The 15,736-nt window shown below is 40.4% G+C and overlaps 1 protein-coding gene across 4 annotated transcripts in view; it reads left to right on the top strand.

The window, feature by feature from the left end:
- The window catches only part of thada (THADA armadillo repeat containing), a 79,516-nt gene that overhangs the window by 48,334 nt on the left and 15,446 nt on the right, over nt 1–15,736 (top strand). For all 4 annotated transcript variants that reach the window (XM_047811925.1, XM_027150072.2, XM_047811926.1 and 1 more), the window contains 3 exons: nt 2,064–2,232; nt 6,140–6,255; nt 8,517–8,599. In XM_047811925.1, coding sequence (XP_047667881.1) covers nt 2,064–2,232; nt 6,140–6,255; nt 8,517–8,599 — 368 coding nt within the window. The remainder of the gene's footprint in view (nt 1–2,063; nt 2,233–6,139; nt 6,256–8,516; nt 8,600–15,736) is intronic.

The following is a 15,736-nucleotide window of genomic DNA, read 5'->3' as shown; positions in this document are numbered from 1 at the left end:
AGAAAGGTCCACTAGCACAGGCGGAGAAATGCTGTCTCTTTGGGTGACTAGATTTGCAAGTCCTGTGGGGTGTGTACAGCATACGGGTTTCTGTTGTTGCATGGCCATGAACAGCAAGTGGCACAGCCCCAGTCAAATGCACACAAAGCATACTTTCACACTTTGAAGTTATTTTGCCATTCTTGCAAGCAGCAAGCCACAAGAACCAAATCCAGTGTTGCAACATTTTTGGCTCGCCACTTCCACTTTGCTGCCTGTGCCATGTCTTCTCTTATATAGCTTGTGTAATTACTTGTTAGCTAAACATAGTTTTTTAAAAATGGCAGGTAAGGAGGTAGGCCAATCAGTGAAACTTGCATTTAACCAGTCAGAGCTGTTAAGTGTGGCAGCCCACACTGAGAGTACTTCCACAAAAAAATGTCCAACTCTGGAGCACCAATTCAAATGGTTACTTTCCCCTGGCCAGAAACTAAAACTGGCCCAAATGGTCGAGTTCCTGGAAAAGTATGAGCTTTAGCAGACTTTGTTTCCAGAAAGATTCCTTTGTGCTCTTCACACCTGGGCATCAAATGTGGTTGGGCATTAAGATTCTCCTTATCATTGTAAAAAGATTCTACTGAGGAAGTGTACTTAACATCAAGAATGCGTCTGCCAATATTGTTCTGAAGTCTTTCAGGGAATTGGGAAAACTGTAAGATCCGGCTCATGCTTCTTTTGGCTTTCCATGAAAAAATGTTATGTAATCAGATAACATTCCAGAATCATAACCAGTGTGAGTTTTCACAGGCACAGCATCTTAATAATAATTATCAAGGGCTTAAGAGAGTATTTTTGCATCCAAGGTCACGTTCATCAGCTTATACGCAACACAGATAAAGACAGAATCTTGTCTTCCGTTTCATTTTTCGTACCAATTTCAGGGTTGCGGGGATCCTGGAGTCTATCTCAGGAGACACAGGGCACAAGGTAGGGTACACCCCTGACTGGGTGCCAAACTAATGCAGGGCACAATCTCACACACACATCCTCATTCACACAATGCATGTATTTGGACTGGGGTGGAAGCCACAATACCTATATAAAGTATGTAGAAAGCATACAAACTCCACACACAAAATTGGGATTTGAACCCCTGACCATGTGTGGCGAACCTGTGGTCTGTATTGACTACACCGCAGTATTCCTCTGCTTTATCTGGCTTCAGCAAAAAAATAATTATCTGTTATAGTATTGCAGGCTGATACCATTACCCTGAAATAACACTAGTTGCATGCTAGGTGAGTACAAGAACCCGAACTTCTCTTATGAATTTGCAATGCCTACTGATCAAGGGTTTTAAGACAGCAGACGGGACAGTAGTGTGAAATTTCAGCTGAGGAAATGTGAAGAGGCAGAACAGATTGGTGTCAGGGAGGTGGAGGTATGAGGGCAGTAGGCGCAGGGTCACCCCCTTACACACACTGCTTTGATTGGGTGGTTTTACACTCTGGAAAGCCCCTGCAGTCTGGATATCTTCACAGTTTTTTTTACTCCTGAAGTTTAGCTTTAATACAGTTTCACCCCCACTCTTCAAGCACCAGGAGTGACAAGTGTCTTTCCAGTCACATGTGTTTATATACTGTAGGATGAATTACCCTAATAGTAAGCCACAAGCAGCAGCAGATTCTTTCTGGCTTCGGGTTCTACATGTTTACGTTTTTATCCTATAAGAGCAGGTCTGACCCTAGACCTTGCTACAAGACATATCACAGGTTTATTTCAATGCACTTGTTGTAGTTCAGCACTCAGCGTATGGCAGGTGAAGCTTTGTGTAAGGAGAGGGTTAGTATTCAAGTATAGTTGGATTCTTCAACAAGTGAGAGTACTTTGTAATCATAGGAAGGTCTTCATGGTGATGGTTGTTGCAGATTTTCTATACCATGACAAGCTGCATTTATTTTTGGCTTTTGAAATTATTTTGTTTTCAGATATGATTAAAGGTAACAGTTCAAAAGTTAAGATTTTATGGTTATTAAATTTAAAAAAAAGAAGATGACTAAAATTCAGGTTCCTGTGTCTTTCAGGTGTTCTCGATCTGCTGTGTACCGTACACGGGAGATGGCAGCAAGAGCTCTAGTTCCATTTGTTCTGGTCACCGACGTTCCAGCCACCATCAGGACCTTACTAGAGGACCTGCCAGAGAAAGCCGGCCCAGGAACACAGCAGAACCACATCCACGGAACTCTATTGCAGGTCTGCATCACAGAGCACTTCATAGATATTTTCACACTGCACCTAATCCTGCAGTATCCTTGCTCTAAACGATGCTTACAGGAATGTTGCACAATTTAGAAGCTGAAGTAAGCACCACATTTAATCCGAGGTTCTGAAACCCTTGGCATAGCTTTTTGTTTGTTTATCCCACAAAAGGTTTACAGTGTGAAATTTTATGATGTTAGAATGTTATATCAGAAGCCTGAACAGTGTATAACGTAGTCAAAGACAACCCATGTGCTGTGTAAAAAGGTAGTTGCAGCATTTGAGGGAAAACATTTAAAAAATATAATGTCAAATAATAACGGAAACGTGTGAAGAAGAGACGGTTTGTTTTTACAATAAAAAATATAATGGCCCAGAGATATTATATCAGAAATATAATGGCCCAGTCAGAAATAACTGAGTATTTGTGGTGCTGAAGCTGGATAACAATGATCGCCTGATCAACTACGCAGCAAATTGAAAAAAATCCAGAAAACATTACAAGTTTTGGTCAGTTTTTCTTCACTGATCTGAAAGCGTGAGACAATTTATCCAGTCGGGTTGTTGACAATTCAATATGAAAGTTAGAAGGTTAATCTAAGGTTTATAGTGTGAAACGTCAGGATATGAACACCTAGGATTCATTTCTAACCCCGGGTAAAATATGAGCAGTGTGAAATCTGAACCTAGATAACCTAGGGTTCTGTTTACCTGTTGTTGAGAATGACCCATGGTTAACCATTTCACATTTGAAAAGCCCTTTTGATTCCTTCGTTTTCTGTGTAAGGTTTGCTAATTTAAGACTATAAATAGTATTATATTCAGCTCAGGGCTTTGAAATGAGAGCTAGAGGGTGAAAAGGTGAAAGGGAGCTTGTTTCCATTGTGGGGTATTGGAGGGGGTAAGAAGGCTGTGTGTCAGGGTGGTGGGAGTAATGGTGTGGGATCTGCTTTAGGCTTTAGCACGCGAGGATATAGTGTTGGAGGAGGGAGAGATGCACTCAGCTGTGGGTTTGTTGGAGGTGGTTTTGAAGGGTTCTTTCCTGTCATGGCTGCCACGTGGGAAAGCCCCTTACAGATCAAGATGGGCTGAGGAAGGAAGGAAGAAGGGAGGAGGTGTGGTGAAAGAGGGAGCTTGTAGAGGAATGGATGAAGGGTGTGCGTGTGCATTTGTGTGTTAGTGAGATTGAAAGCTGAAGCCAACAGTCTTTCTTTCATCTCCTGCACCCCCCCCCCCCCCAATCTATTTCCATCCATCTATATTTCTTGGCCCCTCCATTCTGTATGGAATACGACTCCAAGAAAGTGAGTGAGTGAAAGGAAAGAGTTCAGATATTTCCTGTGTTTTTGTCTTCAGTTTTACATTTTTTTTAAGATATGGCAGTCTGGTGCCTCATTGCCTTTGAATATGGAAATATTTTATGCACAAGCAGATTTGGACCCAATACCTTAAAACAGTGTGTGTGTTCAGCATATGGCCAGCTGATAATGATACTGATAATATTTGTTATGAATACTCATGATGCGTGTTGGGATAAGGAATTAAAACCGAGCTAACTTGGCTATCAGGTTGCACGTGTTCTAAATTAGCAGCTTATTTGTTTTGGTAGTTTTTTTGCTAGTTTGCCGATGCTATTAGATGTACAGATGAATAGCCGTATTTGCAAAATACACACACACACACACACACGCACGCACGCACACACACACACACACACACACACACACACACACACACACACACACACACACACACACACACACACACACACCTTTTCTAGCCTCTTTTTCTTCTCATGGCCAGTTTGTAGCTTGAGATGCCTGCATCAGTTCATTTCATTTCAGTGAAGCACAAAAGCATTTGTAATAATTTGAATTAGAGAACTGCTTGAGAGCTAAACCTGCATCATGCCTGAGGACGGGACTGGGTTGTCTCTTCAACCATGGTTTGGTGAGCACTTGCCAAATAGCAGTGATGTCACATCAGGATGTTTTGCCATCTTTGGTAACATCTAACCAGTGAATGAAGTGTGTTTCTACATCATGGATCCATTTAGGTACACAGAGCCTTCTATCAGACTCTAAAGTTTACTAGAATTTCCTCTTTCTTTGTAGTATTCCTTTGCTGTGTTTGCCATCAATATTCTTACGGAAAGTCATATATTATTTACATTTATGTGGATTTCCAACACACTCTATATGTATGCACATGTAAGATAATAAAGACTTTAAAACAGAAGAATATAGTTTCTTCTTTTGCAAAGCTAATTCTTAGTATGTGAAAGGTCATGTTGCAGGCCTACAGTGCAGAAGGTAGTCTGACAGTCTAGATGCGGGTGTGCTTCTGTACACCCTCCTGAATTATGGGCTGTGATGCGGTGTTTATTTTTGCTCTTTGCCGCCGCTTCTTTCCCCATGGCTGGTTTGCTGTCGGTCACAAGTCATGCATTTGTTGGCTATAAATACCCACCACTTCCCTGCGAAGGGTCAGAGAGTGCAAGGAGCTCTGAGACTTTGGACCGTTTGGGCCGAAACATTTTACCATTTAGGGGGGCTGCGTGTCCGTGCTTCAAGAAGCCGAGAGTGGAGCTCGGTGGTCAGTCCTGTTTTTACCCATGCCTGTCTTGCTGGCTGCATAATGGATAGCTTCCACAATGTGGCTGCAGCCCAGAAAAGAGACTTTTTTGCAGGTTTACTCAGAGAGTTGCTTAGGAGGCAGCATGGGCTCAGCTAGCTAAATAGGAAATTATGTGTGTAAGTTCTTGATTCAGATAATTAATATATTTTAGAAGCTTTGAAAACCACTTTTTTAAAGCTAAGTGCACGCTACAATATTTTGTCCCTGATTTCTCAGTCCCAGGCTAATTTTTTAAGTATTAGCCAGTGAGATCTCTGAATCCAGATATTCGAGCACAAACATATGTTTTATTAACATATGTTAATAATATGTTGTTAACATGTGTATTATTATTATTAATATTAAAAATATTTTTTTTATTGTTTATTTAATACAGTTTAGCGTACAATTTAGTCTTTACCTGTTTTTTGAAGCTAGTGAATGATTCCAGATTGAGGTTGAAAATGTGTTAATGTAAACTGATTTATTTGGCACTATTGTACATGTATTCCCTGTTGGAGAAACGACCAAAATAAAACAGATTTTTTTTTTATTATAAAAGGAAAGAAATTGTCATGCCATATTCAAATAGCTGTTAGCAACAGTAATATCAAACACATGATTCCTGGCAGCCTACAGTATACAAACAGCCAATTCTCACTGAACAAAGCTCCACTTTTTTCTTTTATTGTGCAGAATATGAGCTTCATCTGCGATTGCTGGGTTTGTTGCGAGCCATAGAGCAATTCACTTTTTTATGTTACGTAGTGTTTGTTAAGTTTTAAATCCAATAATGTGCATTCATATTTCCTTACATTCCCTTTAGAAGCATGCTAAAGTGGATTTCTGCACAATACACCAGTTCATACATAATTCCAAGGAGATCCTTTTATTAAAAATGCAACATCCTTATATACTGTGTGTATATATATGTAATCAGTACACGTTTACCAACACTTTATCAGCATCAATAGTGCATTGCACATGTATAAGTTCACAGATACAAGATGACATGACGACACTTGGCACTTTTCTATCCTTGCAGTGATTTTACGAGGTGACCCTTGATTCCTATCACAAATGGTCTAAAGAAAATCTGCTTTTGGTAGCTTTATGTCCAAAAATGGGTGAAAATCTATTTTTTTTTTTTGTTGTTTTTTTTACTTAATGCTTATATTTAAGTGAGTTATTTGTGCAAGTTGTGTATTTATATAGCTGTGCATATTTTGATAAAAATAAAAGGTTGAATCTTTTTCTCTCTACTCAAACTGTTGTTTCTCTGCAGGTGCTCTTCCTGTTGCGTTCCTACCTGGCTGACGCTCATCGACCCCAGACACAAGGAGTAGACCAGGACAGTGACTTCATCAGGTCCCTCAGACTAAGAGTTTGGCTGGCCACAAGGTACACGCACACACACAGTCAGCCAGTCGGCACTGTACAGACTTAATTCAGCCTTTTGGCAGGAAAACAGATGCAGAACAACAGAACGGAGAAGAAAAGTGCTTTTGAGGTCACTGAGTTGATTTCTTCACTGCTGATTGAATGCCTCTGCTGAATTCTGTTGAAAACGTTCCTCTGTCCTCTGTTTAAAACGCACAATTCGGTGCTTCCTGGAAATGTTCATTTCCCGCTAAAGGTGTTGTAGCATAGAACTATAGTAGATGAACAAAACAACCTGAAGCAGGTGGGAGGATTAAAGGAGTAAACAAGCAGCACTTTATTTCTTTTAAGAGGAGCTGCCTATTAACCTCATAGACATCCAGTCATTAGTCTAATTATCCGTCTATAGGATTAAACCTGCACCTGCCTTTTAGAGGTCATGCAGAGAGTGATGAGGTCATCTCTCTCTCTCTCTCTCTCTCTCTCTCTCTCTCTCTCTCTCTCTCTCTCTCTCTCTCTCTGTCTCTCTCTCTCTCTCTCTTTGAGGAAAGACTCCAAGGTGTTAAAAAGTGAGAGAAACCCTTCTGGTTTCTCCTTCATGCTCCAGCTCACATTTCAAAGGCTGATTAGTTACATATTGTCCTCAGAGAAGAGCTGTACACATCACTGTGACCTGCTGAGCTCATACTTGCACTGCCTGAATACTGACTTCTCACTAACTATTCCTTTCTTCTGAAATATGCAATATCAGAAATAACAAAATATAACAAAGTTTGGGTACTGTCTTAATTAACTCGGTATTTTTTATTTTATTTATATGCCACGGCAGCTCAAGTTGGATGAAGTATTTCAGAAACTCCTGAAAACTCTTGGCCTGATTTTTTACACACAGCACTCTGTAGAGTTTACACAGGATGGGGCATAAAAAAAAACACATCCAGGTGGAAACCGAAGAATACAGTTAGTCAAATAAACATACTTTACAACTGCAGTGAGCAGAAATGCACCTCAGAACACACAGAATGTCAAACCTTGAGGTAGCAGAACTACAACAGCAGAAAACTACACTAGGTTCAGCCAAGAACAAGGATCAGAGGTGATGATGGGCTCAAGCTTCCTGAAACTGGACTGTTTGGAAAATTGTGCCGTTTATGATTTCAGTCAGACATGTGATATTTTTATTTTTGCAGCACCTTAATTTGAGAATTGAAGAATGTCTTCGTTGGAAATGTGTTCAGTTTATTAAAGACTAACAGAGAGAATTTCCAGCAGAGAGAGACCTGGTGCTTGATTAAGATGATGGGGTGAATTCTTGCTCAGTGGGCCATACCACGGCTCAGTGTTTGATCGCTCAGCCTTCCAGACCTACCCAGGTGTTCTCTAATCCCTCCGCTGGGCATTTGTTTGAAACATGGCACTTTAAACCAGAATATATTAGCTTAACTGCTACTGGGTGGCCCTGAATCAGAATCTCCTCAACCATAGTCTTTTATGTAATTTTATTTTATTTTAACCCATTTGAAGCAGATGGAGTCCAGAATCATTAGTTATGTTTGCTTTTAGAAATATTCTTCATGAATATTCTCACTAGATGGATAGTTTGGGCCATGGCTTCCTTGATCTGATTGAGTTTCGTAGAGAAAAAGACAGGCGCTGTCTTTCATTGCTAACTGTGATGCTCCAGAGATCAGTATGGTTCATGTGAGGCATAGAGGAGTGCGTGTATGTGTGTATGTGTGGGAGAGAGGGAGAGAGACAGAAAGAGAAAGCAAGGGTCATGCATTTGAGCGAGAAAGAAAGAAGTGAAAGAATGTGTGTTAGAGCGTGTGTGTTATTAATATCTGAGTGATGAAATGCTGACGTCAGCACTGAACACTGCATCCCTTGTTCTCACACATGGCCATGGGCTCTCACTGCCCTGTGGTCTCAGGCTCACACACGTACACAATGATGTACACAACCACCATATACACAATCACTACACATACACATACACACACACACATGGTTTCCTCCTGTGGCTGGTCTGAAAGCGAATTCTACATTCTCTTTCTTAGCGTTTGTGCCATTGATATCCCTGTCAGCTCTCTCTTCTCTCTACAGTCCTCTGAGAGCATGTTAGTGGCTCATGTGGTCTAAAGCTGCACTCAGCGGTTAATCCAAATAAAGGAACTCCTAAAAGCATGATGTTTTTGTCTCATTTTTGTATCAAGAATGAAACTGTTATTCTTGTGAACTTGAACATTTATACCTTACGTTGTCTGTCTGTCTTTGTCTGTCAGGCAGAACCCATGTCTGGTGACGAGGGGGACGATGCTGGACGTGCTGTCTGATCTGTGTACATCTCACTCTGCTCCTGTCGAAGGTACGTAGTTTACACATCCAGAGATTCACCACCTGACTCCAGGGAGTACATTTTGGTATCCCGACCTGTTAGCATTTTCCATTCAGCAGCTTCTGTGTTGTGGTTTGTGTGATCAGGCCCTGTATCTCACATTAAAATGTTTTCCTTTGGCAAGGGGGATCACCAGGCAAGTTTTTTTTTTAACAAAACACATCCTCGAAAACCGAATATACACACACATATGCAAACGGGCATACAAACGTACAGTGAGTTTTTAGTATTCACACCCCGGGACTTTTTGTACACTATTGTGTGACTTTAATTATTAATCTGTAGACACACACACACACACACACACACAAAATCCAAATACCAAATGTAACTGACCTTGGTTAAAAACACTCCAAATTGAGCTCACATGCATTATGTTTTTTTTAATTTTTTTATTTTGTGATAAAGTGGTCAGTACTACTGGCTGCCATGGTAATAAAGTTTAGCAATGGGTGTAGCTGCTGTTTTTCAGTTTTTCTTGCCACTTAACTGAAACATTCTGGTGGGACATTTAGTGTTTGTGTATAAAATCCACACCATACCATATCACAGAGCATGACGGAGAAGCAGTGTGTGCTCTTTTCCACAGATCACATGCACTCTACCGTTTTCAAACTCACTGGTACAGAAGTCACTGCACGAAATATCTCCATATTTAGCATACGCCCACATCTAGCTGCTGTCACTCATGTAGCTGGATGTGTGCGAGAACATAGCGATCGAAATGCGGTCATGTGTTCATTTGCCTGTGCATGCATTTGTTTGTGTGTGTATAAGGTCTCACAATTCGCAGAGGATGTTAGCCCAAAAAGCAAGCGAAGAACTACTTTCATGATCAATGATCAACTAAGACACACGGCAAGAGGTTAAACAACCCATTTTTTATAACCTTAGGTATTTCCAGAAACACAATGGACACAAGTAATTGTGAAATGGAAGAAGTTTAGAAACACCAGGTTTTGTCCTAGAGCTAACCATCCAGCTAAACTCAAAACAAATATTCTAACTCTGAGACCTGGCAGGATTGGTCACACTTTCTGTAGGAGTTCTGTAGGTAGCAGTAGGATTACAACACACAGGTCCCCAGTTTGAACCTGAAGTTGGATTTCTGGTTGTGTGGAATTTTGCACGTACTTCCCTTATGTCTATCTGTTTTCCTCTTGGTTCTCTGCTTTCTTTCCATTTACCAAAACCATGCCATGGGGTTACCCCTAGGTGTGACAGACTTTGATAATGTATGCTCTTTTTTTTTTTTTTTTACTAGTAATTCAATTCATTCTTTTTTCCTGACATTACGACAGAGTCCTTGAGAAACCAAACGTCTGTCACTGTCCTTGGTTCTGTCATCAGAAACAATATCCAGCATAGTCTATTCTCATTAACCAGCTTAACACAAATAAGAAGTGATGTGCTGGCCTGGAGCAGAAGACAAATCTAGTATTACAGGAGAGTTATTGTTGTGTCTTGTGGAGGCCAAAATAGATAAGGTTCTAGATCCAAAGTTTACTCAGAGTCATGCCATACTGTTTGCTGGAGTTAATTGCAAAGGGTGAAAGAACGTAATTGTTCGAAGACTCACTCTGAAAGACCAGATGATGTTAAAAAAAATTTCAATTTCTTTTATCTTTATAGTGCTTTTAACAACAGACATTGCCTCAAAACAGTGTTACATTATTATAGAAACATAGAATCAAAATTTTTTAACGTTTAAAATTAAATTCTATTTAACTATAGTGAGCATCCTGAGGCTACGGTGGCAAGGAAAAACTCCCTGAAATGATATGGGGAAGAAATCTTTAGAGGAACCATGCTCAGAAGGGAACCCATCCTCATTTGGGTGACACCGGATGGTAAATGATGTAAATAAAGTTGTGCAATCTAGAGTTCATGAGGAACTAATAGTTCAGAAAAGTTTGCTTTCATTACAGAAGTAAACGTCTTGCCAAAGTATTCAAATGTTCACTGACGAAGACCTGAGCACTAAGCTGACCGACGCAATGGCAGTTCAAAGACTGTGATAGTCTCAAAGTGGTTCTATCCACAGCAATTTCATGAATCATCAGGATGTCCATGTAGGAACATCCTCATCATCAGCAAACAGCCTCCTAATGGGGAGACTTCAGGTAGGTCTGGAAAGAAGAAGCAGGCACACTGGGAACTCAGGAGGGGCAAATATAGTTTGCAGAGCGCGGGAGAGAGCGAGAAATATTAGTTATGCTTTTAATCATGTGATGGTGAAAGACAATGTACATTATTATGCGCAAAGTGCCGGCAAGGACTCTGGCAAGAATATATAACAGGAAGATCCAGAAGGTGACACAGACACAAGGGCCTCCTGGGACATAAAGGGTCCAACCAGTCCACAGTAGGCAAACCTGAGCGACTTGCGAGAGTGGTAAGGCCGACTGCATCCAAACATCCCAGTTCACCAAACACTCACATGCCCATGAACCCTCCACATCTGCTCCTTTACCTAAGAAAAACTATTCATAAAAAACCTAGACTAAACAAATGTGTTTTCAGCCTGGACTTGAACACTAAGACTGTGTCTGAGTCTTGAAAACTAATTGGAAGGCTGTTCCAATAACTGCGGAGCTTCTATAAGAAAAGCTCTGCCCCCTGCTGTAACCTTTACTACTTGAGGTACGACCAAATAGCCTGCACTTTTTGATCGAAGTAGTGTGGCGGATCATAAAAATACAAAAGATTGCTCAGGTACTGTGGCACGAGACCATCCAGTGCTTTATAGCTCATTATTTTATAATCAATGAGAAGTTTCAGTGAGAGCCAGTTCTGCTGGACATCCAGACAGCATTACAATAATTCAACATAGAGAAAAGAAACACGTGAACTAGTGTTTCAGCATCATGTAGTGACATTTGTATTTCTTAGCAATATTTCTGAGATTTCTGTCTTAGCTACAACAGTGATATTACCCTAGTGACCCTAGAGAGTCTATATGTGCAACAGTAAAAGACCAAGGGGCAGCCTATGTAAGGAGAAAAGTTGTAGGGCCTAAAACATAACCTTGTGGAACACTGAACATAACCTTTGTATACTTAGAAGTCACCATTTAGGTCTGAGAACTGAAAAAGATCAGTCAAATAAGACCTGAGCCAGGAGAGGTCTGTCCCCTTAACAACAACATTATTTTGTAGTCTATCAAATAGTATAGCATGTCAGTGGTGTCAAAAGCTAACAAGTAACACCAGCAAGGAGACAAAACCCTTGTTAGAGGCCAGAAGCAGGTCATTTACCACTTTAATGGTAATTATAATATCTACTGTGATAATATGATAATATCTGCTGTGCTGTGACCTTTTCTAGGATCTTGAAGATAAAGGGGAATTATGATATTTGCCTATAGTTGGACTGCAGGGTCGAGGTTGGGTTTCTTAATCAGGGGTTTAGTAGCTACTGGTATTATCTGTTTAAAGAAACATGTAGGCAAGGGATCCAGTATGCAGGTTGAACCTTTTGAAGAAGAAATCAGTGAAATTATCTCTCAAATTGTTTGGTTTGTCTGAATATGAAATACCTTTGAACTGGTATTTTAAAATTTGCTGCTGCATATTGATGGCGTGATGATGCATTTTCTACAGTGGTTTTATTCCTCGTTAATTTTGCTACAGTATTTAATAAAAATGTATAATTATTTTCAATTAGGGTGGAGACTCTTGGTAAGCCTCTCTGCAGTACCAGAGGTAAATGTACATTTAGCACGGTGATGTCAATCAGTTACAATTACCAATTAAATCAATTACAGAGAATCATAGAATCCTGTTATTCAAGCATTTCTGAGTAAACAGTGTAGTTTTACAGAACTGTGCTGTACAGCAGGTCTGAGTGGGTATTCCTGGAAAAAGTGTGCGAGTGTGAGAGAGAAAGGAGAGTTGATGAGGCTTGGAGGTCTTGGATAACGAAAGAATGCAAAACATTGCTCGGAGAAACTGTTTGTAACGATCACATTTTAAATACACAGTGCAAACCCACGTCACAGCGAGTCATTCTGACCGATTGTTGTTTAAAGTAGAGGCATGCAAATGTCCTGCTCATACCAGACAGGAGGTACAGGTCAAATATGTAGATAGTTATTACCAGAAAATCATACACTGTCTGCCTAACTCTCCCACCTTACACAACAAACAACAGTATTGCAGGCTTGATGTAGTTTTTTAGGCCAAAGAAAGGCCCGAAAGTTAGCATCATCCCGATTCCTTCAACAAAAAGCTAATGGAATTCTTTCACTGGTAGTTCATTTTATAAAAAAACAATCTCCAGAAGTAAAAAGCTAATGTTAGGTTCTACACAAACTACTCCACAGTCACATGACTTCAACGTCAACACCACCAAGCCCAACTTCTGACACAACTTTTTTTTTTATATATTTTTTTAAAAATATTTTCCCTGTTGAAGATCCGCTGTGCTCATTTTGTGGATAAATTTGTAGGAATTAAAAGTTTGGTTTAGTCTTTAGTGTGAGTGTTAACACAAGGCTGTAGTAGATGAGTTTTTCCGTTCGTCATGATGACATGAAAATGGTTAACATGAAAACTCTGTAGCCCCATTTAGCCACTTTTCTAACAAGTTTTTCTGATGTATTTTATGTTGTAGAATAAAAAATTTCTATCAATATTTTGCCTCTAGTTGGCAAGTTAAAAACAGAAATATGAAAAACTACAAATTCTTAAAGCACTGAATGTCGACTTTTATACACACCATTATGGCACATAGCAACAACATTCAATGATGAACCTGGACACACAATCTTTGCCTCTGGTAAGAAGAGCTTATTTATATCACAGTGATCCTGTTGACACAGATGTGAAGTATGAATGAATGAATAAATAAATACTGTAAACACACTACATTGCAACTTCCATCCATGATAAGAAGTTTTCTTTGTCGTGCAAGCTTCTGGATTTCTGGCAAGCTGATTCGCCTATAGTGTTCCTCCTGTTCATATCTGTTTATTTCGATTAATTGTATTCAGTTGTATCACACACACACACACCCCCCTAGTACTCTGTGTTAGGGATTTCTCGACCCTGCTGATGCTTTCTCATCTTCTATAGTACAGTATGACCAATTCTGAGAGCGCTCAGCCTCTCTTGTGCGTGCATCAGCAAAGAAGCAAAGGATTTATTCATTTAGGGCTTTTTTTTTTAAACACACACAGTCCTAAGTCAGACAAATGAACTTATTTTTTCTCTTTCTTTTCCTGGCTCAGACTCCTAAGAAAGAAGTTGAGCCGTATTGCACAGTTTCCTGCATGAGCTGCCATCTGTTTTCATGGAGCTCCAGAGACTGCTGGCTGTGTGCGTGTGTGAGAGTGGATGAGAGGGGATTTCTCTGACGCTGCAGCAGACTATCCATACAGCCTTGTTAAACCCTCTCTCTATATCCAGTTAAACCCTCGCCAGTAAAAACAGCAGCAAGTCCGTTCGCCCAAAGTGTCTGTCTCTTTCTTTATCTTGCTCACACACACACACACACACACACACACACACACACACACACACACACACACACACACACACACAGGCTACCTTTCATTCATACACGACTTGGCTGTGGTTGGTTTTGAAACATTTCTGAGCAAAAACAAACTAAAATCCTGGATTCAGAGAAAGCGGCGTGTCGTCTGGTTTCATTTTGAGGCTCACTCGGTTTTATTGGGATGTTTGTCAGAATCACTATCAACCGTTTACGTCCTGCATTAAACCTTGTTTGTCCAGTCGTTTGCTACAAGATCAAGATTCTTGGATTTCTTTAAATGGAGTAAATATCTTGATGTTTATGGAAAACAAGCCACTTGGCTTGAAGACACACACAAACACACACACACACACACACACACACACACCACACACCAGGCGAGGGTATATAGTCAGAGAGGGCTCTTCTACGATGGGAATGTGGTCTGCTTCCTCCCCACATGTGCTGCAAACGAGCTTCAGACAGCTTGTGTTCTGCTTTTTACAATTTGTGTGTTTTGTGTTGCACATGTTTTTCTGTCTTGGGAGAGGAGCAAATATCCCCCACAAGGATGGGAATATCCAACAAGTTTGACTTTTTGGGAACATTGGGTTGGTCCATAGGACTTAAAAACATATATTTCGTCTATTGTTTTCTTCTTATATAAGCGAATGTTGCTCGCTGGTTCGTGAGTGTTAGTGTGTTCCACTGCAGTGACTATAGACACACCACTTCTTCCACAGACTATACAGATTCTCTGAGCAGTGAATTTATAGCTGAAACCCAAGTTCTCATTGTGTGTGTGTGTGTGTGTGTGTGTGTGTGTGTGTGTGTGTGTGTGTGTGTGTGTGTGTGTGTGTGTGTGTGTGTGTGTACACAAATATACATTTCACATTCCTCATTATTTTCCTTCTTCATGGTTGGAGATGAATGACCTTTAAAAGAATTTTGCAGGCTTTCGTTTTTCCGCTCCAGCACCGTTCTGTCATCCCAAAGTCAGGTGTAGAGGAGTAATAGGGTGAAGTGTTGACTGTTTTATAGGAGTGTAAATGTGTTCTCTTACGTGTGTGTGTATGTGTTTGTTGTTTGCGTGTGGTTTTATTTTGTAGTACAGCGTTTGGTGGTTGGGAGCATGGTGGCCGAGGTGTCTGTTAGCTCACTTTTCACCATGAGTCAGCCTGCAAAGATTTTAGACGGATGTCTGAAAGAAAGTACATTCTTATGAAACTCATTGCTGCCTTAACCCCAGTCCCCCAAACACACACACACACTTGTCTTCTTGCTGAGGAGTGCCTTTTATTTCCTAAATGAATTACTGCTGTGGTACTCCATGTTATGCAGAGCCTGTCTGTCTGTCTGCCTGCCTCTGTATTTCTCTTTTTATCTTCCTCTCTCTCTCTCTCTCTCTCTCTCTCTCTCTCTCTCTCTCTCTCTCTCTCTCTCTCTCTCTCACTCCCTCTTTTAATCCCCTCTCCCTCTCTCTCTCCCACTCTCTCTCTCTCTCTCTGTCTGTGTGTTAAAACATAAAACTATGTTTTATTTGGAATGCCATTCTTTGAATTCATTTCATTTACTTTTGCGTTGCCTATCTCACTGTTTGCATGTGCTGCTCTGTGATTGAAAGCATTC

This window comes from Tachysurus fulvidraco, chromosome 4, assembly GCF_022655615.1.
Source record: "Tachysurus fulvidraco isolate hzauxx_2018 chromosome 4, HZAU_PFXX_2.0, whole genome shotgun sequence".
Taxonomy (NCBI): domain Eukaryota; kingdom Metazoa; phylum Chordata; class Actinopteri; order Siluriformes; family Bagridae; genus Tachysurus; species Tachysurus fulvidraco.
This window is presented reverse-complemented; position numbering and strand designations above follow the sequence as displayed.